Source organism: Dromaius novaehollandiae, chromosome 9, assembly GCF_036370855.1.
Source record: "Dromaius novaehollandiae isolate bDroNov1 chromosome 9, bDroNov1.hap1, whole genome shotgun sequence".
Taxonomy (NCBI): Eukaryota; Metazoa; Chordata; class Aves; order Casuariiformes; family Dromaiidae; genus Dromaius; species Dromaius novaehollandiae.
In genome coordinates this window covers 21557506-21580024 of record NC_088106.1, presented here as the reverse complement: position 1 = coordinate 21580024, position 22519 = coordinate 21557506, and the positions used below count along the sequence as shown (strand labels likewise).

The following is a 22519-nucleotide window of genomic DNA, read 5'->3' as shown; positions in this document are numbered from 1 at the left end:
CTTAAAAGGCAGTGTTGCCTTTACCTTATTATAAATCATTCTTGGAAAAGCAGTTTGGCTTAATCTGACCCAAGTTTACATAGAAAAGAGTACAATCTCTTAGTGTAATTTATACTTACTCCCTTGACTCCTTTTTTCAGCTTATCATCAATAAATAATGAGAGGTACTCTGGAGACCTAGAGTTGAGGTTGAGGAAATACTCAAAGTCACCCGCAATAGTCTGTTTGAAGAGCCGGTCGTTATTGAAAGATTCTTGAAGAAAGCGGTCAAACCTACTCTTCAAATCCAGTAAACCCTTTAAAAAAAAAAAAAAAAAAGTATAAACATTTTCACTGATTTAAGATTGACAAATGTAAAACAGTAACAAAAGACGAAGTCTTTGTAGAGAAGACCACATCTACAGTCAGAGTTTCTGCAATAATCTCTACATTCCACACTGTTACAAAGCATCAGAAATTTCATTTCCATTTTTAAATGTCTGTAGTTGCCATAAATATTTCTCACGAACTCACGTAAACTGGCTAAAATATTGGTGTCAAACACTAGTGCAATTTACTGTAATAGGCTACTCAATAAAGATTAAGAATTTTTTTTAATCACACCTTTGTTAAACAGGCTGCTTTAATGTATTTTAATTTGTTGCACTTATTTATGCCTTTCCTTTTTCAAGAAAGTCACCATCTTAAATACAGGATAGGAAAAAAGATGAGGCCAGGCACCCACTAGCTGTATCCCTAGAGTTACTAAGAAAACTTGAAGGGAAAACACACCACAACGACAGGCCAAATCTTACTAGCTTTTCCTCCCTGTAGTTTCAATCCAGGGACATGTTTTGCGTTACATAGTCACATGTTTCTTGCTGATCTTTAAGGGCCACGGTGAACATATGAAGCTAGACACACACAATAGTCCTCCACTTATCACAGTGCGAAGTCCACAGGCTTGGACCAAACCACATCCTTCGAATCAAATCATCAGATTAGAAACAATCATATTCATTTTTAGGGTTTGCACCATCTTCACCCAGAGGTTAAAACGACCGGGTATAGAAGGGGGAAACATCTTAAAATCACCTGAGCACCTTTCCCAGTATGAGATACACATAGGGTTTAGACATAGCTAAGACAGTATTTTAGAGGGGGCAAAAGAACTTCACTTGAGAGTTAAGCTTGTTTATTTTATCATGCATAGCTACTGCCCACACAAACTGTTTAGCTTCGATAGTCTTAAAGTCCTAGGTTTCTGAAGGAAATATTTAAATGTGGTTACTTAAAGAAGCCATTCAAGAGTTACTCAAGGAAGTAATAATGTTTCTTAAGAACTCACCATCTCACTTAAAGGAATGGTCTTTAGACAGGCTAAATAATGTGTATTAGAAATTTTAAAGTCAAAGTAAATGCCACTCTCTCTCTCTGTTTACCAAGGTTAGCTTATGTCTCCTCTCCAGGAGTACACGATCTGAACAACCTGGTGTTAAACAGGAGGAACTGTTAGTACCTTAAATTACAACAGCATTTTAACATCCCTTCAAATAATTATAAGTTTTAAATCTAATCCCCTGGCAATGCTTTTGCAATCATCTCACCAATGATGCTGAGGGTTTGGTGATGTCATGTTGCAGAAGCAGTGCTGGACTATGGGGATGCTTTTTCTTCATGGTATAATGTAGCTTCCTTGTCTGTCTTCTTACTGCTATTTAAGTCCTTGAAAAATTCAGATGAACATGGCTGAGATGAGTGAAGTGGCTTCTCAATTCACAGGTATTTTTCTCTTCTTCCATCGTGTCAATGGAAGTGGAGGGTAAACCTGTCTGAGGGTTTAGTGGTAACCAAATATCAATCCCTTCTCTAGGGCATCTTCCTGAGATGGCTTGGTGCATACTGATTAGCTGAAGATGATCTCTGTGCCAAAGCATATGCAATTTGGTTTTAAGTCTTCTTCAGTTTCATTGCTCTAATCTTTTTGTCTTTGTGGCAGGAAACATCAATAGTATCTTTATAATTAAGCTTTTAATTCTTTCTCAATTGAGCTGATTAAGACATCCCTTTAGGTTCAGCAGGATTTAAAAGGAAGGAAAATTACTTCAAAGTAATCCAAACACTTATTTTCCACAGCATGTGACTTTTCTTTTTTTTTTTTTAATTATACCATAAAAAGCGTAAAGAGCCCTTAATCATTAAACCTCCAAAAAAATTCAACGGGCATTCTTTCTTCTTTTTAACAATCCTTGGAGAGGTGATTCTTGTCTAAGCTTGGTAAGAAGTTTGCTTCAGCATTGCCAGATAACTAATAATCCAATCAAAAGCATTTTTATACTCAAAAGGCTTCTTGTAATAGTAACCAGTTCTAGCAAAATTATTGATTTCAAATCAAACAGTGATGACAGTAGTAATAATGCATTAAGTACTCTCATAAAGACCAGACATACGCATTGCATCTATGCATTAAAAAAACTTGTTACTTAATGAATACATAAACATTTTTACATTACACAAAACCCATATTTTTCCGAGCTATAAAAAAAATTCCTTAAAATTTAATGAGCTCTAAAGATTTTAAGTGCAAATTTAAAACCGTCTTCTCAAAGATGATGGGAGGAGAGAAAAGATGACAGACTCCTGAAGCATAGTTTGTGATCTTCATAAATTAATGCTACACATCACTTCTTAGAGAGAGATGAAGAGCAAGAAAGAACACTTGCATCTTTTAACATGCAAAGTGTTCTGTTTCTCGGGGAGAGTGAGAATGAAGAGAGAAATTTGTCATGATTTACAACACATTTACCTATCACTCATAGCTAATCTTGCTATGAAACACTGGCACACAATTTTTGTCTCAGTTATTGATAGCTAATATAACATAAAATTAAACCAAACAGATGCTGTAAAGGTACTTGCCAGCAGACACACAACTCAGTCTGGAGGCAAATATCATTTAGAATAAACCAAAAATTTCCCAAGCATTTATACAGTTACCCTGAATATTTTGTTGAATAACAGCAGCTACCAAAGGCACAAAAATAAGCAAGCACTTTCCAAGCATCTTCTGTATATAAATAATTCTAAACATCTCTGAAAATTCAAGAAATGTAGAATTTAGCAAAACTATAAATTAAAAGTGTAGCTTACTAATAATAATCCCTTCTGCATCAATTTTAAGGTTCACCTTCAATCAATCAAGTAGGTAACCACTATTCTGGAGAATATGGGAAAGATGGAAGAAAAGAAAGTTAAAATATTTAACTACCTGTATGTAGTCAACTGGATTCTTTCCTTCTCCCTCTTCAGATACTAGAGCTTTGCCTTGCTCTCTTAGGTATGAGCTCATGCACTCGCACATTGTCTTCAGACCATTTGGCACACGGCTAAACAACTTGTACATGCAAGCAAGGTCTGCAAACAAAAAAAGAGTGAAATATGCAGGACACCATCTGCATGCTGTACTTCAACTCTAATTTCGTAGCAGAAGACAACAGAAGGTAAGTTCAGACACTCAGGCCCCCAGAAGCAGCCCTAACAGCTTTGGCCCTGGCATCTTCCGATGATGTTTCCTTTCCTTCATTCCTGACAACATGGTGACTGCAGCAACCACAGGAAAGTAAAAACCAAGGTTGTATTCAATTCTTCTAGTTGTGGTTGTCCTTCTCCTCGTCCAAAGGCCAACAAAAGTTGACATTTGCCCTGAAGGATGGCGCATTTATACGGTCAGCAAGACTATGTTTTCAGTGGTATTTAATAGTGTCGTTTTCAAAGGCACCATTCCAAAATCAAATACTTTATTGAAAGTTATGAGAAAAATCTAAGTTAAGACAAAAAGCACAAAAATGCTAATAAGATACTTGCTTGTTTTAAAAGCAAAACTTGGTACAATCTGAGTTTAATCCATAATCGTTTTGAAGGAACAGAGTCAGTCATATAATTTTACACTACTGTGTGTCATCCATCTAAAATCTTGAGGGGTGGCTTAGCTTAAGTATGGCTTTCCAAAACAGTGCTCTATCCTTGCACATTTCTCCTCTATAAAATCCTATCTTTACAATCACTCTCTACCTAAACCAAAGCCATGCCCATGGAACTTAGACTAACTCTTGCATCTTCTACAAATACCATGTCATACCTTTGTCATTTCAGTCTGAAGCCTGTCTTAACTGGGTATTAAAGAAAAAAGTTTAAGTATAGTAACATCACTTTCCCTTTCAATACAGAAATTCTCTTTCCTCACAGCTAAAAATTGGCTCGCTTTGTCACTCTGACTAGCGCCTAGTAATTGTGAAGCTGCTTTAAGAAATAAAAAACCCATCAATTTAAACAGCAAGTGTGTTCCCATTCTCGCTGCTTTAGTATGAACACTGTTTTCTAAATATAGATACTACAACCACTCTCTTCATTATCTGTAATATCTTTTGTTCTGTCATCCTCTGTCTCGCACTAATCTCCAGCTATCAGGAAAAATCAAACCAAGCCAAACTCCTCTTTTTCAACCACTCAGAATATGTCTGTCTTTAGAAATTGAACAGCCCATTTTTTGCTGCTACAAAGCCTCCCCCCTACAAGAATTGGTCCTGTGATACTACTATTAAGCGAGTCATTTACTGTAGCGATTTTCAAATAGTAGCCTGTGGGCCACAAAGCTTACTGATGCATTTTGACAGCTATACATTGGAGGAATGAAAGCAATATAACAGCTCATGGAAACAGGAAACACAGAGTACAACAGATGAGCACTTTTCTTAAAGATACTTGACTTGCCAAAAGTACCTGTATGGTACTAACCCCAAACACATTACACAAATGGGCTCTGTCTTAAGATCTCTCTAAATGTCTCGCAGGTAACATTCTCAGATGATTGCAAAACAGAGCCACTAGAGTGGTTTTAGAATTACACAGGAACATAAATGTTAAGTTCAACTTATTCCATATTCAAAAGGAACAAACAGTATCATAAGCATTTTTGTCTCCCATATAATGCCCTCTTACCTTCTGTCTTCCCATTTTTCAGCATATGAACTAGTCCAGAGTTCTCCATTTCCACTATAGTTTTCATATGCTTGGAAATAAGCTCCCGCTCAACAACTTTCACAATTGGTTCTTCTGTTGATTTATCCAGACAATGCATCACCCGTTCTATTTCTTCATTAATTCTAGCTTCTACTTTCTTTATATATACAGAAGCACTGTTTTCAGCTAAAAATTTCTGACTTTCCATCTATGATTAACACAAATTAATACTTTAGACTTATTGAAAGAGGGGAAAAGGAAATACATTTATAAATCCAAACCAAATCCAGTATGTCCAACAATTCATGTCACTATACTTCAAAGATTTACATATAAGCTTAAATACAAAATACAGTTCTATTACACTTAATGCAACTGCTAAGTTACGTGTGTAAGAAGATACATGCAGCAGGAGCATGGGATTTTTCATACCGAAACAACTTAACAACCTAGTTTCCAGTTAGCAATAGGAGCTTTAGCCACAGGATCCAAAGAAAACAGAAGGATTGGGAGAAGGAAGAGGCAAAAATTTCTTCTGAATAGCAGTTTATAGCATATTTATGAGTTGTGAGGATCAATGGTTCTTATTATCCTGGCTAGTGACAATGCTGAATATATTATTTCATGTCAAACTTTTTATCCATACTGGTCAGTGTAATCTTTTAGAGGTAAGTTCTTTTTTGTTTTTTTGCCCTTTTTAAGACAGAATTAAGAAATGAAGCTCCAACGAAGGTAATTCTTTTTCTTAATTTTGTGTAGGACCAAATGAAAAGCAGAATGAAGTGACTTTTAAAAGTTCTGCAACATATGCTTCTGATTTTCAAGCAAATTTAGAGACCAGAGGCATGACAAACATAGTTGATCCTGTATTATAACTGGGAGATTGACAAATTAAGCAACATGTTTTTAACATGCTTTTAGAATTTCTATCAATTTCTAATAGAAAATGTCCAAAAACAGAAGAGCAAGATTAAGCTCAAAAACTATTTATCTAGCATTTTCCCTGAAACTATCTTACCAAAAAGTTCAGGAAACTTTTGAAAGCATTATTCAGTGTTCATTCAACATTTGGATAGGCACTTGGATAGGCTTAATTCCTTGACTTGGTTCATTTTATAAAGCCTATAACATAGGCTGTATTACCTACAATTGCAGAAACTACAAAGTAAATAAAGCTTCCCCTGAGTTGCATGAAATAGCCCAAAGCAGGCACAAGGTTAGCACGATGATCACTTTATACGTTATCAGCATTTATATTGCAAAACTATTAGGCTATAGTAATTCTGTAAAATTAGTGTTACTCTTTCTCAAGGTTAGTCAAATCTTTTGTTATTTCATTTAAGTACATACACACAGACATACACAACAAATAAGGAGCAGTTACTTAAAATGCCACCAATTCTCATATTTTCCAAGCAATTATAAAAGCATTCCATATACTGATATCACGCTGCTGTACCTGAAAAAATTCTGCAGACATCTCCAAAAATGGAGCCTCAAAGTCTTCTTCATAGACTGATCTTCCTTCAAGACCTAGAATCATTAACATCTGGCAAGCATTTCTTATTGCGCCTCTGCCAAAAAGTAAGTTGTTAACAACTTGAGAAATCTACATGCTTGTAAGATAGAGAGTACAAAACAGAACAACAAAACTTGGAACAGAGTATCAACTTAAACAGAGTATTGTAATAAAAACTCCATCTTAAATCTGTTTGATATATTACAGGGGTTTCAGAGGATTACATTAAAAAGATTTTTTTTGTTTCTGTTCTAAAGTAAGGAGCTGACAATGTTTATTAAATAAATAGCAAAGAAGGTCCCACAAGTTCTACTAACTCTGAAACTGATTAACATGAATATATTTCACCATACAAGAAAACAACCAAAAACAGGGGAAAAAAAGAAAAAGTTTCTCAAAGCAAACTGCAAACTGCATATGTAGGCTGGAAATGAACAATTCCAAAAAAAAATTGCACAGATGAAGTTGCAGTGCAGAGTACTTTTCTTTGAAACCAACAAGAAATGAAAATGTATCTGCAAATTAGACATATGGTTAGGCATACAAATACATCAATAAAATGTAAAAAACAAAAGAACTATGTCCAGGAAAAAATTCCACTTTCTGGCAGTAGGGGACAACATGCAGCTGTTGCCAGGAAGTATTTTTCCTCTTCATAAACTGCATGTTGGGCAATCTCAATCACAGAACTGCAGCCAAAGTAGCATGAAGTTTACATATCTCCACACCCAGCAGCTGCTCTGAAACTGGAGAAGCACAAAAAAGCCTGCAAATTTCAAGTTACTTCAGCTGCAGCATCTGAAGTGCATGGCACAAGTCTCCATCTACTAATATGGCAAGAGAATATGAGGATTTCAAGGCTCAGAGATACAAATGAACTACCAATAAACAGATGGATTAAACCACTAGGAAAGAGAGTAGAAAAAAGAAAGACTTCAAAATGTAACAAATGGGGTACAAGAAAATTAAACAACCTCACAGCATAGAGGAAATAAAGGGTAACAAGGGCACAGACTTGTCAAAACCTCTGCTTTATAATGAAATGCCCTGACGCAAGGCAATGATGGAAATATTTAACAAAAGGTTTAAAGACCACAAGATAAGTATTTTTTTTAAAAAAAGAGAGCTTCTCTATCATTGTTAATCAGTTAAACATACACAAAACTTTTCCCAGATCATGGAAAAGCTTTACTTGTGATCAGAAACAGACTTAAGTGATGATTTGTTTGTGCATGTTCTTGATTCACTCTTAAAAATCAGTAAGTATCACTTACAACAAAAGGCAACCACTTACAAACATCTTACCTGTCTACAACTTCTCCTTTCCTTTCTCTTGCAATCATATCCAACAGAGTTTGTCGCAGGTGATCCCTAATACAGCCATAGCGCACAACTTGATCTCGAAAAATAATCAAACCCAAATTGTAGACATTCTCCACATTATTTTGTTGCACATATACACGGTCCTACAATGAAGACACACACACAGATAGCAATAAAATTTTAAGTTCAGTGCACCTCTGTAATTCAAAATTGCAGGAGATCGGTCATATTTATAAGGTATAGAAATAATCAAATTAATCTTCTCTTCCTTCATAAACAGACATTATTAATGCTCTCAAGGTCAGTCCCAACTTCCCAAAACTTCACTGTACATAAGAACTTCAGTTGAACTCCTTTAAAAATTCATTTCCATTCAAAATGAACAAGGATCTTGAAACTGCTATAGTTTCATTAAATTCTTCCCCCCCTCCCCCCAAAAAACCCTTCATTTACATAGGAAGTCTAGATTGATTAGTAAATGTTAGCACAGGATTTATGACTAGAACTATGCCAGAATAAATCCACACCCTTCATGCTTTTTAGTCAGGTGGTGAAGGAACCCCAAAATACTGAGAAAACTCACTGCATAATCTGAAAGAAGTATTTCTTATCTACCCAGTCCCCTTCCATTCACCCCGCTTCGGTCCTTAAAGTGTGGGGGGAAATCCTTCCCCCCCATACTCCATACATCTGCCTACCACTCCTGTTGTGCAGAAAGTTCCTCTTCAAAATTTATTGAAATTTCCTGAAATAGCATCATTAGATGAACAGAATAAAAGCAAAGCCAAAATGAGAATCATTACAACCATTAAAAAAAAAAAAGGGGGGGGGTGGTACTGCAAAACTGTAAATAAGGACTTCAGTTGAACACCTATAAAATGTATTTCCATTCAATTTGAACAAGGATCTTGAAACCTTGTTATAGTTGCATTAAATCCCCCCCCACACACAAAAAAAGAAATTAAGGGGGAGAAGAGAAAGATTTATTCTTCTGTTTCACTGCAGGTTCAAACCCCATCTCCCTGTGTAGCCTCAGTTTACAGTAAGGGCCAAGCACCTCAGCCATCCATGAGCAATGTACTACACTCATTTACAAAACCAGCCTGATCCGCAGAATAGTGTTCCTCCAAGTCCACGTAGAGCAACCATTATCATGCAGCTTGATGGAGACGTTACTGAGCAGACACCCAGACTTTCTTTCCTACTGCTATTCAGAGAAACGCTTGTTCCTTTCAAAGCTAACTTCTCAGCATACAGTAGTTGGAACAAGTTTACTCTTCGCAAAGTCCAGACAGCCTAATTGTATCCCATCCATTTTCCTCATACAGGTAGTGCTGCATGCAAAAAATTTTCTAACCTGTTTAGTTTCGATTATTGATCCCTTTTCTATTCATTTCTCCAACTCATTAACTGTCTAAAAAAGCAAGACTATCAATAAAGTTACTACCAGATGCAGAATGTGTATCGTCACTCAATATCTAGCAGTGCTGTACCATACCAGGTAAGACGATGTAAAACAGCATTAAGAACAGAAAAATTGTGAGTTTTTAAACAAAGTATTTCTGAGATGAGCTTTGGTGGGGTTTTTTTTCCTTTTTCTTCTTCTTCATTTAAGGGCATAACCCCTTTCTCAAAGGAAACAGTTTAGGTAATTATTAAAAATACTGCTTTACTAGCACTTATACCTCAGGATGTTGTTATTAGCGAAAGTTAAAAATGTTCTGTTCCTACTCGAATTTGATTGCAATAAAATTTTCTGAGAATTTACATAGTTATAAAAAGCAAAAAAAAAAAAATCACATTCTGTGTAGGATGAGGGTAGATCTTTGAACAAGAATATAAAGATTAACTTCTCCACTCATTCCATCAATATCTTTCTATGTGCTTTATCATACCCAGAATTAAAGCGTAAAGTTTTTCCTCAGGCATCTAGAAAACTAAACCATTAAAAAAATAAAAAGCTTCAGACAATGGAAAAAAAGATCACAAAATTATACGATTATATACTTTCCATGGAAAATTTATTCATACAAGTCATTACATGCCAATTTGCCTCTTGATGGACAAAGGAAAATGAAACACTGGGTTCCACAATTCAGGAATAATTTTGCACCCACTCCCTCTGGGAAGGCAGCACTTAACATCAATGAAACAGCGGGACGGGAACAGGTGAGATGCACCTTGCCCATGGCTCACAGAGCAAGCTAAGAGTTCTAACTCGCACCAAAAAGTTTACCAGTTGGTCTCATGAAGTCAATTTAATGACACACGATGGAGTGAATCTTTGGAATATGTTATTCTTTTTCACTTTTTCTGGTATTTAGAAACAACGTTATTTATTTCACTCCCTTATTTGCACACTTGCATCAAGAACTGAAGTAACTGTGATTCTGAAATAAAATAAACTAAAATACACTTTTAAAGCAATCAAAGAAGTTAAAAAAAAAAAAAAGAAGTATTTCATATACTAAAATACTCAAGGAGAAAAATTTATGTAAATCACCTTTAAAGAATATTTAAGCCTCCGAGACAGAGGCAGCAGGGTATCAAAATAGATTAAAACCCATGGTGATGAGTCACATGTGTGGTTTCTGTTGTGGCAGTGCTAACCACTGCCATTAGGACATGAAATAGTAGCTACACCAGAAACTCTTCTTGGTGTAACAGCAATGCCTTTTTAATAAGCCAGACCACTCTACGACACCCAAATTAAGGCAGCAGTATTAACATTTCTGATATTACTGATTTACTTACCCTTGGTAAGGGACTACTTTTCATTATTGATTGGAAGCTCTCCCAACCAAACATCTTGGCAAGAGGAATCCCCATCTGGGAACAGGTTTGGCAGACGGGGCTACGTGCTAGTGAACAGCAATCTTTTCCCATGGGGAGAAGCAGCAGGCGTTCAAAAGGTAAGAGTAACTCACAGGAGACAAGGGTGGAGTTTCAGACAGCAATTATTCATGAACTACAAAATGCTGCTTACGCTGCAGAATAATCTTGATCAAGTAAAGCAAGTTACCTACTGCACATCATCAACAGCCATGTTTTGCCCCATCTCTTCGTGGAGGCACTACTTTGATGACGTCCAGCCTTTGGACACTCTTACATACAGCAAGTGCTTTGACTCCAGCTCTGAAAAATAAAACAACTTCTCCCTATGACTATGTGTGTGCACATGAACAACAGAAGTCCTATGCCATGAGGTCTAAACTCACAGGGCCAATCACGTAGTGCCGGCCTAAATCAAGACACCGGCTCTGTGCACCCCCCCAATGAGAAGGGAATGCTCTACCCTCTTCAAAATGCACAACTGCATTCACAAGAGTAACTGTGAATTTCTAACAGTGTTTTCTGGCACTAAGCTTGCACCTATAATGCGGTCAGGAGTGTAATCACTGCACCTGCATACCAGAAATTGCTTCAAATTTAGCTAATATAAGTAATGCACACAATGAACTCAGGACACCACAGAATTCTGTATAATCTACTTTCCGTAAGACATTCAAAGAAGACATTCAAAGAATACACACACTCACAGAAACTATACGGAAGACCAAAAAGCTGCACCTCCTCTGCTATTACTGCATACAGTAGTGAATAAAAACTATTATAGGTATGTCTATCACGCTGCAAACATAGCTGAGACTGGATTTCAGATACCGCCAAATGTAGTAAATGACTTCACTGCTTAATATAGGGCTGCAGACAGTTCCATGAATTTATAGAGTATTACATGTATTCTGATACTGATGATTGCAGCCTAAATGTGTAAACTAAAAGGAGGCGAGCTAGCTCAAATGGATGACAAAATACAGTGGGTGGGGCCACACATCTCAAATTCAATTGTGGAAACCGAAATACCTCAAGCTGGTTAGAGCTGGCTTTACTGGGCAATTACAAGCCACAAAACTTTACACTAGAACTACACTATACACCAGACTTGAAATTAAGCAGAAACTAGACAGCAACATAACACAAGAGGCAAGGTAATAAATATACTTTTTTGTTTAATGCAATTATAACACAAACCTTAAGGAGTGTTTTATGGAGGTAGTTCCAAATATCAAAGGATGTAAATGAAATCCTACCATGAACCTCAAACAGAAAATATCTTCATCATCAAATAAGTATCATAATAATGCATTAGCCACATTGTACATGTGTACTTTTCAGAAAAGATGCTGATGAGTTAAATTTTATTTTAGAAGTGGCAAAATTAAACAGAGGAGAAAGATTAAGGTGGATTTGAAGGACAGTGTTTGTCTTGAATCAGATCATAATGGAGCTAATGGCTGAAATCAAGCTGGAACACAAACAGGGCATTAGAATGGGTATAGCTTAGTTTAGGATGTACATCGCTTGGCTTAGGCAAGAATTCAAGAGAGTAATGTTAGAATTCAAGAGGATGCATTCACTGATATCAAACTATGACTCCTTTGGTACCAGGAGGTAGATTTCCTCAAACTAATGGGTAAGGAGCTACTGCCTACTAGATAAGGCAAGAAGGATGGGGTTACCCCTTACTTCCTGATGGAGCTAAGCATGTCCATAACAGTGTCTGGTGACTGAGTTCATGCAGATTATTTAAGATAAATATTTTAATTTAAATAATATTAGTTGTGTTTGAATAGGAACATATATACAACTCCTGACATAAGCATATCACTATAAAACTACATTTCATTCAGATTCAATCTCATGAAGTAAGAGCAAATAATAATTCTTTACTTTATGAAGCCCTTTAAATAGTTTAAGAGCAGAGCGGTAAGGTCTCCACATCTTTGGCAGATGTTCCTCCATTTTATAATTTGGTGGTACTAGCAGCTTTTTCAACTAACGTACAGTCAAAACTAAAAGTTTCCTGTTCTTTAGTCTTGTTCCAGTCAACGAAATTACATCGACTCAACAGGACATTCCAGTGACCAAGATGAAACTGCAAAGCTTTGAGACTAGTCAAATCTTAAACCACAGCTTACACTTTAATTCATACCAAAACATGAATTTGCTACTGACGATCTGCCCTATGCCCTTCAAATTCAAAGAAAAAGAGAGAGCTTGACCATTGTGTCAGCTCCCTGCATTAGACAGAACTATCTAGTAAAGATTAAATAATTCATAATGGGAAAACAATCTTCAATTACAAATGTTTGATAAACACACATCAGTGCTCCTAAAGTCTGACAAGTTTATATAAATATTTTGAAAGAATAACTTTCATTAGGTGATATTTACTCTTGTACTATTTAAAAAATCTTATTCTAGATGTGTGTGGTGTTTATTTGGGTCTCATTTTGGTACAAGGAAAAAAGCCTGTGGGGGAGGAGGGACAAATAATTAGTCATGTGGAAGTCTCAATTGAACAGCCACTCAAAATAATTACAAATTGTCAACTAGCACATGAAAGACTTCTCCAAAATAACCTACATTGGTACTTCTATGCTAGCTACATACTCCAGCAGAGATATTCAAGTTTATTTATTTTTCCTTTCTCATTTTGTTTAATATATTACCCAATGAAATCCAATTTGCACCTGCAAGAATGATGCAGCTCTTCATCTTCTGAAGTTTTAGTGGAGAAGAGAAGGCAGTCTGTCATGAGCCTCAAAAGTCAAGGCATCACTACCCTTAGCACAATAGATATTTAACAGGTTCTATTTCCCCCCAAAAATGATAACTGAAGCACATATCCCTTTCTCAACGAGGGACTAGACAAGGTACTACACCAACACCACTATGATTTGTTTAATAGCAAGTCGCCTGCCACCCCTCCAATCCAGCATAGGACTGCTACTTGGTCCTCAACACACTAAATCAGAAACAGGCTATAAGCCAACTTTCTCTGAGGGATCAACCATTTACTGAGTTTAAGAGGCAGCAGACAATATTGCATTGTTCAGTCTGACCATCTCTGTATCTTGGAGCATCCACCACCTCCTGCACTGAAACATTAAATAGTATTTGGCTAAAATGTACAGCTACTCCCCTAGAAAGCTCTGGATTCCATCTTCTGATGTCTCTGAAAATTCACCACTGGCTTTGTTCAATTATTCTAACGATTAACCATTCTTGCAGATACTATTCCTGTCTCATTTTCCCATTTAATTTGTCCAGATGCAGCTATAAGCAACTGATTTGTATTTGTTCTCCACAAACAGATTAGAGAATCTCCTGACAAGATAAGGAACTCAGATCCTTAAGTATCACTGAAGGCATTTTATTCAGCTCTCTATCTTTAGATATGTGGTTTATTCCCAAATAAAAAAGAAAAAGGAAAGGCAGTAAGTCCATTTAAAAAAGTTTAAGTTACATAGCTACAATAATTACTCAGAATTCTTTAACTTTTAGTAGCTTATTAGTCAAGTAGGATTTCTTTAAAGCTAATTCAAATAGGTTTGATTTTATAGCATGAAATGAGGTCTTCAATCACTGCAAGATGTTAATTCTGGTTCCTAAGTAGATTGTACTCTCAGCTTATCTTTTCTGACCAAAAAAAGCAAAGCACTACCATTATCTTATCCTTCACTGACCAACACTGCATAAAGTACTATCTTTAACATGGTATTTTGGAATAAAAGATTCTTGTATAAAAACACACACCATAGACTTTCAACACGTGTTTCTTTTCTTCAAGATACAGGGGTCTCTAACCAGGACCGGTAGTTACCAGAAATGGACTAATCTTCAGCTCTGGCTGGATGCAAACAGAAGCTAATGAGTTTTAGCTCAGAAAGTAATCAGAAGATTAGTACACAAAAAAAGCACTCACTGTGCATGTATTGTCTAATATATTCTCACCCCCTTTCTAGGTCAAATATACTTTTTTTTTTAAGGCCATTAGGCATTACCTGTTGTCTCCAAGGATTTTATTCTGACATTTTAATTATTCCTAGAGATGGTTTAACAGAAAATAAAATTGTATTAAAAGAACTTTTAGACGTTCAGCCAATTTTCTCCAATAAGACTGTTAAAATTAAGAACAAGAGCTTTTGAGTGCTGTTCGTTTTTTAACTAGTGTCCCTTCTCCTAAGTCACATTCTAATTAATCAAATTAACTAGTTAACTGATAGGTGAGACTAGATGCAACTCAGTTCTGCAAATCATCATCATAGGCGATTACATTTTTTTTTAAATTACTTTTCCATCTGTTTGCAGTCAAAACATTTTGTTCCTAGAATTGAGACTTTGGTTACAAAGTATACAAGAATGCACTCTTCCACACATGGTTCTGGAAGTTTAAACATAAACCTACTAATTTAAAGCACAACACAATTCAGGTGCAAAGCTGTAAGGCCTTCTCTCCTCAAAAAAGGCTATTTCTGCTAGTTACCAAGTAAGGAAGGATTTTTTTTCTTTTAAAATTACAACCATCCAACCAAAGATCATATGCTCATCTATGTACACTGAATAATCCTGTCAGCATCTTCATGAACAGCGAAAGATTCAGTTCAGATTTAACATTTATCCAGGGACACAAACTGTATTTAAGCAGAGTGAGCTTCTTCAAACACAGGAATTGAAAGAAAAATGACTACACTAGGAAGTTTGGGGAGGCTTTATACCATCATGCTTTCTACAGCAAGAAAACATCTCCAGTAGGTGAACTGAGGCATACAACCCACCAGAAAGTAACGCACCAGAATGAATCTGACAAGCTTATCTTTCAAGAATTGCAAAATTAATCCATTTTTATTTCAGATGCACTTTCCAGGTTAAAGGTAAAAACAGAGACAATAAAGACGTAAGTTAAAATAACAATGTGATTTGTCACATACCTGTAATAATTGGTCTTATGTGCACAGACAGAGTATATGTAACAAAGTGCATAACAAGGGATAAACAGCAACTTAAATGGAAGGTTGTAAACATAATGAGTGAGTTTAGGACACTATCTCAGCGTAACAAGTCATAGCTCAAGGGAAGTTGAAGATCTCCTTGGCACACAAAGAAATAATTCAGGTTGATCACCCAGTCACAGAAAAATATGCTGCATATGCTGAAGCAACTATTTGTTTATTTCTGTTTGGCTGCTGAAAGCCTATTCCATTCCTAAAGCTCAGAAATGACAGCAGAAAAGCCCTTTTTTTTTTTTTTTTTTTTAATTAACTTGGCTCTAGCACCATATCATTCATATAGGCTTTTTAGTAGTCTACGTCTGAGATCAACCATTTCTCACAAAATGCAGACTGTTACGTACAGCTTGCTTTTCGTTCCCCCACCTCATTTATTCACATGTCAAAAGACAACTGCATCACCTTAAACATGTGAAAAAGCAGAACCCCAGAATACCCACCATATACATCAGAATGTCTCTAATCATCACCATTGCTGTTTGATGATCATTCCATGCTTGGTTTAGTGTTTGTAGAAAGTTGTTATTCAAGGAGTTTAGCACATCTTCTCGCACCTGTCACAAAAAAGAATATACTGTCATGAAGCCAAACCAGTTTCTTCCACATTATTTAAATACTCATAAGCTTTGCTTAAAACAAACAAATAAAAAACAAACAAAACCGAGACATTGCTCCTCTGTTACCCGGAATATCACAAATTCTCACTTTTCCTAGGTGCTGACCAACCCTACTTTGCATTTGGCTTTGGCAGAAAAGAAGTGCAGCTTTACACCAATAAAAAAGAGGCTAAAAGAACAAAATAACCAAGCATATTAAACTTCAAAGTAATACCTGAAGTCTCAAATGTTACAAATACTTTTATACAACTTCTTAAAGATTTAATTTCCTATGCTGTAATGTTTCAAATAAATGTTAACTTTACTAACACAAATCATTTCAGAATATTGAGTAGTACTAGTAAATACTACAAACAGGAACACGTACAGGTACAAAATCAGTCACGATGACATTTAGTAAAACATACCAAGATAGTATAAAGTTGCAGCAAACAACAGTTCTGGAAAGACACATTCACTTAGTAAAGACCAGACACTCTTACTAAACTAATAGCCCATAATCACTAAGACTCCAGAGAACAAAAGAAAATCTTCACTGTTTTTATGGACACATTTGCTAGTTGATTCAGTTGTCCCATCAATTTCTTTTTAACATTACTGCTTTTTCTTGATGAAAAAGAACATCCAGTCTCATGTTTTCATTTTCATGCAGTAGTCATGTACTGCAGCACTCAAGCTTTCAACTCATTTTGAAGAAAAACTCAAGGAAAGTTTAAACAAACAAAACCAACCAAACAAGAACACACACAAACACACACACTTATTCCAGATTAAAAAACGTGTGAATTGACCTGAGAAAAGATACAGTATACACTCTGCCCTCTGCCTTAACCCAAAAGCCACCTGAATTCATCATCCTCTTTAGAATAAAGTGGCTTTCGTGGCTACTAAAATACAGATACAGGCTAGGCATCTAATCAATCGGCTAACAAACCTTCAGGACCTAGAGTCTATATTCTACTCCAAACTGCAAAAGCTCTTTTTTTGCTCTTTAATGATGAACTCATCATGAAACATCTGATACCTAGTATGAAAAAACAGATACCTGTTAAAGAACAGAAATGTAGCTGCTTACTCAAAGCTGGCTTCAAGCACACACATAATCTATTACAAATTCTCCATACATGATAAAACCACCCTAGTATTTCTTCCAATAATAATAAATATAAATATTTGCAATGCAAGTTTGAAGAAACACTTTCTGTCCCTCTTTCAAATGAAGATAAGTCAATGGCCTGCAAAGTGGGAGATAATATTAGAAGTAGCATCCACAGCTTTAGGCATGTTTGAGAAGGTGCTGACAGACATCCCTGTTAGTAACACCCAAGGCTGGTACGTCTAGGTGGGGTATAGCTTCAAGTTGTTACAGCTCCACGATACTCTACTTACACAGCTGGGTTTTGTAGCTATACACAAAGTGATCTGACAGTAAGAAGGGGAGTGAATTCTATGGCTTAAAATCTGCAACTACATAGGTAAATGGTTCAATAGGTAAAGATTTTTACATAATTTCCTATAAAGACTGGGGGCTGCTACCTTACGGACAAACAGTTTGAAGATCAGTAACTGTAAAGTTAGATTTTTTTCTAAACTAACAAAATTGGGAACACATTTTTATTCTTTAGTAAAGTTTCCTTTGTTTCTCTTACATCACAATACAGGTAACTTGCTAGAAAGCTAAACCAAATGCTGCTACTTTAGTATTTCCTGCACACCGGAGGGACACCATTGCAAATACACCTCATCTCCCTTTGTGTCCACAGTAGGGGAAAACCTGCTGGTGCATCTGCGTAGTCCTTAGTCCCCCTTGCCTGTAGGGGCAGGGCTGCCATGGGAAGGAGCTGCTGTCCACAGAGCTCCCCAGCCACTACCACCTGTGCTACAGCCAGCACTGAAGACAAGACACAACCAGTAGCTTAAGGTAGTTGCAAGGGGGATCTTCTTCCATACCACATCGCAATACGAAGAACAACCACCACGGCTGTGCTTCATACCACATTTAGATATCTGTATGCCTTACCGGAGAGGCATGCTCAGAGGCTAAGAAGCAATGGTCTTGATCCAAGTTCATAGTTAAGAGTCCAAGAATGCTCCACCTGGTTCCTGGTCCACCAACCCACATCCCAAAAGCAGTCCTTACACACACAATTTTCTGAACAGCTACAAGGAAAGTTACCACATAGCACTTGAAGCTCCAGGGAGTTTCATCTTTTTACTGTGATCAATAGATAAAGAACAATTCACAATCAATTCATATGATTAATTCACCAATATGAATTAATTTACATGTTACATCAAAGTCATCCAAAGACATATCTGAAGGTGATGAGAAGTTAGAGTCCATCATTTTAAAACAAATGTAAGAATACACACACACAGACTTGGAAATTTCAAGAGACACGCTTCGAACTCCTGGCAATTTTTTGATACAAATACTACTATCATCTTAAGGTGCAGATTAAACCAACCATATTTTAGAATTAACAGTCAATATGTAGCTGGGCTAGTATTTCGCACCACACGAGCTACGTTTTATGCAGAATGATACATGGTATTTAATTGCAGACTTTTCACAATCCACAAAGTCCACAGTTAAACATCCTATACCAGCTCCAATTGCACTGCTTGATATAGAAATCCCTTTCTACATGACACTGATTACACTGATGCAATCAGCCAATTGTTTCAAAGATGTCAACTAGAATCAGCAGTAATTTATTCTTGTGATCACACAAACATTGTGACCATGTAACCTCACCACATCTGAGATCCAAAGTATTTTGATAAACTAGCTGCCATGCCTCATTAATTTGTGATACCTAACGCTCAGGTCACTGCGACGACGTCGCTTTCCTGTTTAACTGCTGACACAGACATCCTGCCTCCTTACGTCCCATACATGAGCAAGCTTACCTTACGTGATGCCATAATTTTGATGAAGCCTAGTACAAAAATCCAAAATATGAATTCACAAGACAACTTCAAAAATAAAAATAAAGCTTCTAGTGTTACTTAGCCACCTGTCAATATTATGAAGAACTGAGTAGGATTTTGACAGAAAACACAGCCTAAACTTCCTATGCTGTCAACTGTTTTCAACATGACAACCAAAGCAGACAACTCCTTCTACAAAAACTTTACTTGACAAAGAGACATGCTTCAATATACAATGAATGAGATACCAAACTGGACACACTCCCAATACACAGACTCTATTCTTCGGTGCCAGGCAACCTCTGACCACAAACAACCATCTTGCTGCACAAAAATCATTCTGTATACCTGGAGAAATACAGCATCTGGAATTCATGTGGAGCTATATTTTATTCTCAACACTAGATGCCAGCACCCTGGATATATGCGAGCTAGTCACCTTCGCAAGTTCTTTTCTTCCTTACTTTGAAGGGTCAAATGAAAATGCAATTGAGGAAAATGCAACTTCTTACCCATTTTGTAGGAACCAGGTCAATAGCATTTCCTGGCATGCTCCCTCACCTCTCGTTCTTTTCTCTCTCCTTCTAATAAAGCCAACCTACTACTTTCCACTATTCCAGTGCAATAAATGGGATCAGTGTCACACTGCCCACATCCCCAAAATTCTTGGGGGTGGTCAGGAAGATAGTTCGGTATAGTCAGTGAGTGACATGATACTATGTCTCTAACTCATAGCTTGTGCTAGCACAATTCTGCCTGTTTTGAAGGGTTTTCCCCACTCACAGTAAACCTATACAGTAAAACCTTATCCTTTGGGGGGTGGGGGGGTGCGAGGGGGAAGAAGGGGAAGAAAAAACCCTGTATTCATACATTGTTATCCCAAAGTAAACTTGGGCACGGAAAATCAGTTGTATACTAGTGTAAATTACAGTATTGAAAATTCAAGCAGGCAAACAAAACACTTGCAACAAGCAGCAACAACCTGCACCAACGTCAACTGCAAACAGCCGACATCATTCTGTTATTTAAGTATTATTAGATTATTAGACAAAAACAACATAAAAATAAATAATTTTCACAGTGCAGCAGCCAATATGTACACTCCATAAATTTATATGCACAAAGCAAAAAACACAGCATGGCATATCATCCAAATGCTACAGCCGTTCTCCAGAAAGGTGCAGAAACTTATCCCCATAGTATCCCCCCCTGCTAATACTGACTGAATCTAGGTGTACTTGTGGGTTGCTCAAAGCTTTCCAAAATCTTCAAAACTCCTATTTCCCAGACCTGAGCAATCTCCCTGCTTTTGGAAATCACATCTGGCAGCTGTAATTCACAGATAGCACCACTCAGCTGCCTCAGACTTTCTGATAGCGACCATCATTTCTCCTTCAGTCTCCCAAGAGCGTGCACTGTTGTCATCCAATTTATGTAGTTTTTAGCTAAAATATAAACATCCATAAAAAACTTCATCTAACAAACTTGTAAAGAGTAAGCAGAATCTCCCAGAACAAGAAAAAGAAACATGACACGGTTGCTTTCAGTATTTTAATCAATATGAAGAAAACTCAGGAACAGTAATATTTTCTAGATCAACCATACTAGTAAGACTTACCAAGACAAAACTAAAAAACATGACTAGTTTACAAGCATGAATCACCTGGGTGGGAATTCATCAATTTTACCCAAGTGTGCAAGGCCATCACAGAACTCTTCAAGGATGAAAAAGCTTTGCAACAGCGAGCCACTGTCCCTCTGTAACTACACACTACCATCCTACTCGATGAGGCAGGGCTGAACCGCTCACGCAGGGGTAGCAGCACGGGGCGGCTGGCTGGCGGCAGCAATGTCAGCTGCTCCCGGGCAGGCCGGGGAAGCCTCGGAGCTGCCACCCTGCCTGGAGAGGCCAGGCAGCCCTCCGCGAGCGTGTCCCGAACCCAGCAGGGGTGCTGCGCTATGCAAAGCCGCTCCAAGACAAGTCTCTGTGCAGCTTCTCAACAACATTCTCATCAGTTTATTTTAAGCCGCAGATAGGTTTGGAAAACTGTTTTTGGGTGCTACAAAAGCCATCCAAATTACTGCTTATAACTATCCAGTTACAACGTGTTAAATAGCCATTGCATGGGCCATGAGGCCAGTCGTCAGCATCACAGCACCAAGACCTATTTCATCTATTAAAATCTGCCAGAAGATTGAAAATAGTGCTGCTTATGCAAAATTAAGTACCCTTTGAGATACATAATGCTTAATTTCCAAATGTAGAACACAAAGACTCTCCATAATCACACACCAAATATTACAGAAAAAAAATCCTATAATGCACAAAACACTGTAGCCGTGAAAAAGGCATGACTAAAACCTCTTTGTTGGAAATAATGACTTGCAGTGGTGCAGGGAAACAGTATTTGACCTCTTCTACAGGCAAGGAAGCCTTTCAGAAACAGCTTCTGCTCTTCCAAAGCCTTAAGAAAATTTCAGTCTGGAAAATTTTATCAGCAAAATGTTACTTTATATTAGCTGAGCTTGTAGTGATCTTTACAACACTGTCTTTGAAGTTATGCAGTGGGTTTTTGCAGGCGTATCCACTTAACTAGGACTGTCCATATACAGTCTACAAAATAAACTAGTAGATTCATAATTTACTTAAGGTCGTCTTATATTTGCAAGGATGAAGTCTTGCATACGACTTTTCCCTCTACTTTATTTTACACTGAATATGACTTTAAGGAAACATAGCAACCCTCTCCCCTATCTCTAAGAATAGTATGTTGGTACAGTTTAATTCCTTTAAATAATTCTCTATTAAGTATATACAATGCAGACTTATGGCACAGCATTTTCTCCCTTACAGCATCTGCACTGATGCAGCAGCAGGAACCATTCAATCACATAATTCTCAACACTAACAACTGGCTTAAACAGCCCAAGCTTTCTGAGGGGAGAGGCAAGAGACAGGCACTTTCTGAACGAAGGCCTAAAGATCCAAAATCTTTTACTATGGAGTTTCCTCATCTTCTGCCAGAAAAAAAAAAAGTTTTAAATAGTCTAAAAGATAATACTCCACAAGCTTAATTTTAAAGCTTAGTAAATCTGTTATAACAGATTTATTAAGACTTCACCAGAAATATTTTTTACCTCCCACAGCTGCCATCCTTTCGCTGAAAGAAGAAAAAAAACAAAAACCAGCCAAATCCACAAAAATATTGTCGATTCTGAATTGCACTTACTTTCTGGCAGTTTCCTATACCCTTTCACTCTCCACATAATCTTGT

At 36.9% G+C, this 22519-nt stretch overlaps 1 protein-coding gene across 1 annotated transcript in view; it reads right to left on the bottom strand.

The window, feature by feature from the left end:
• Window positions 1-22519, bottom strand: part of CUL3 (cullin 3) — a 62351-nt gene that overhangs the window by 16647 nt on the left and 23185 nt on the right. Inside the window, exons 3-8 of the mRNA XM_064516910.1 lie at window positions 16134-16247; window positions 7823-7983; window positions 6458-6572; window positions 4978-5206; window positions 3248-3393; window positions 120-296 (exon numbers count right to left, since the gene is read on the bottom strand). Of these exons, the coding sequence (XP_064372980.1) occupies window positions 120-296; window positions 3248-3393; window positions 4978-5206; window positions 6458-6572; window positions 7823-7983; window positions 16134-16247 (942 nt within the window). The remainder of the gene's footprint in view (window positions 1-119; window positions 297-3247; window positions 3394-4977; window positions 5207-6457; window positions 6573-7822; window positions 7984-16133; window positions 16248-22519) is intronic.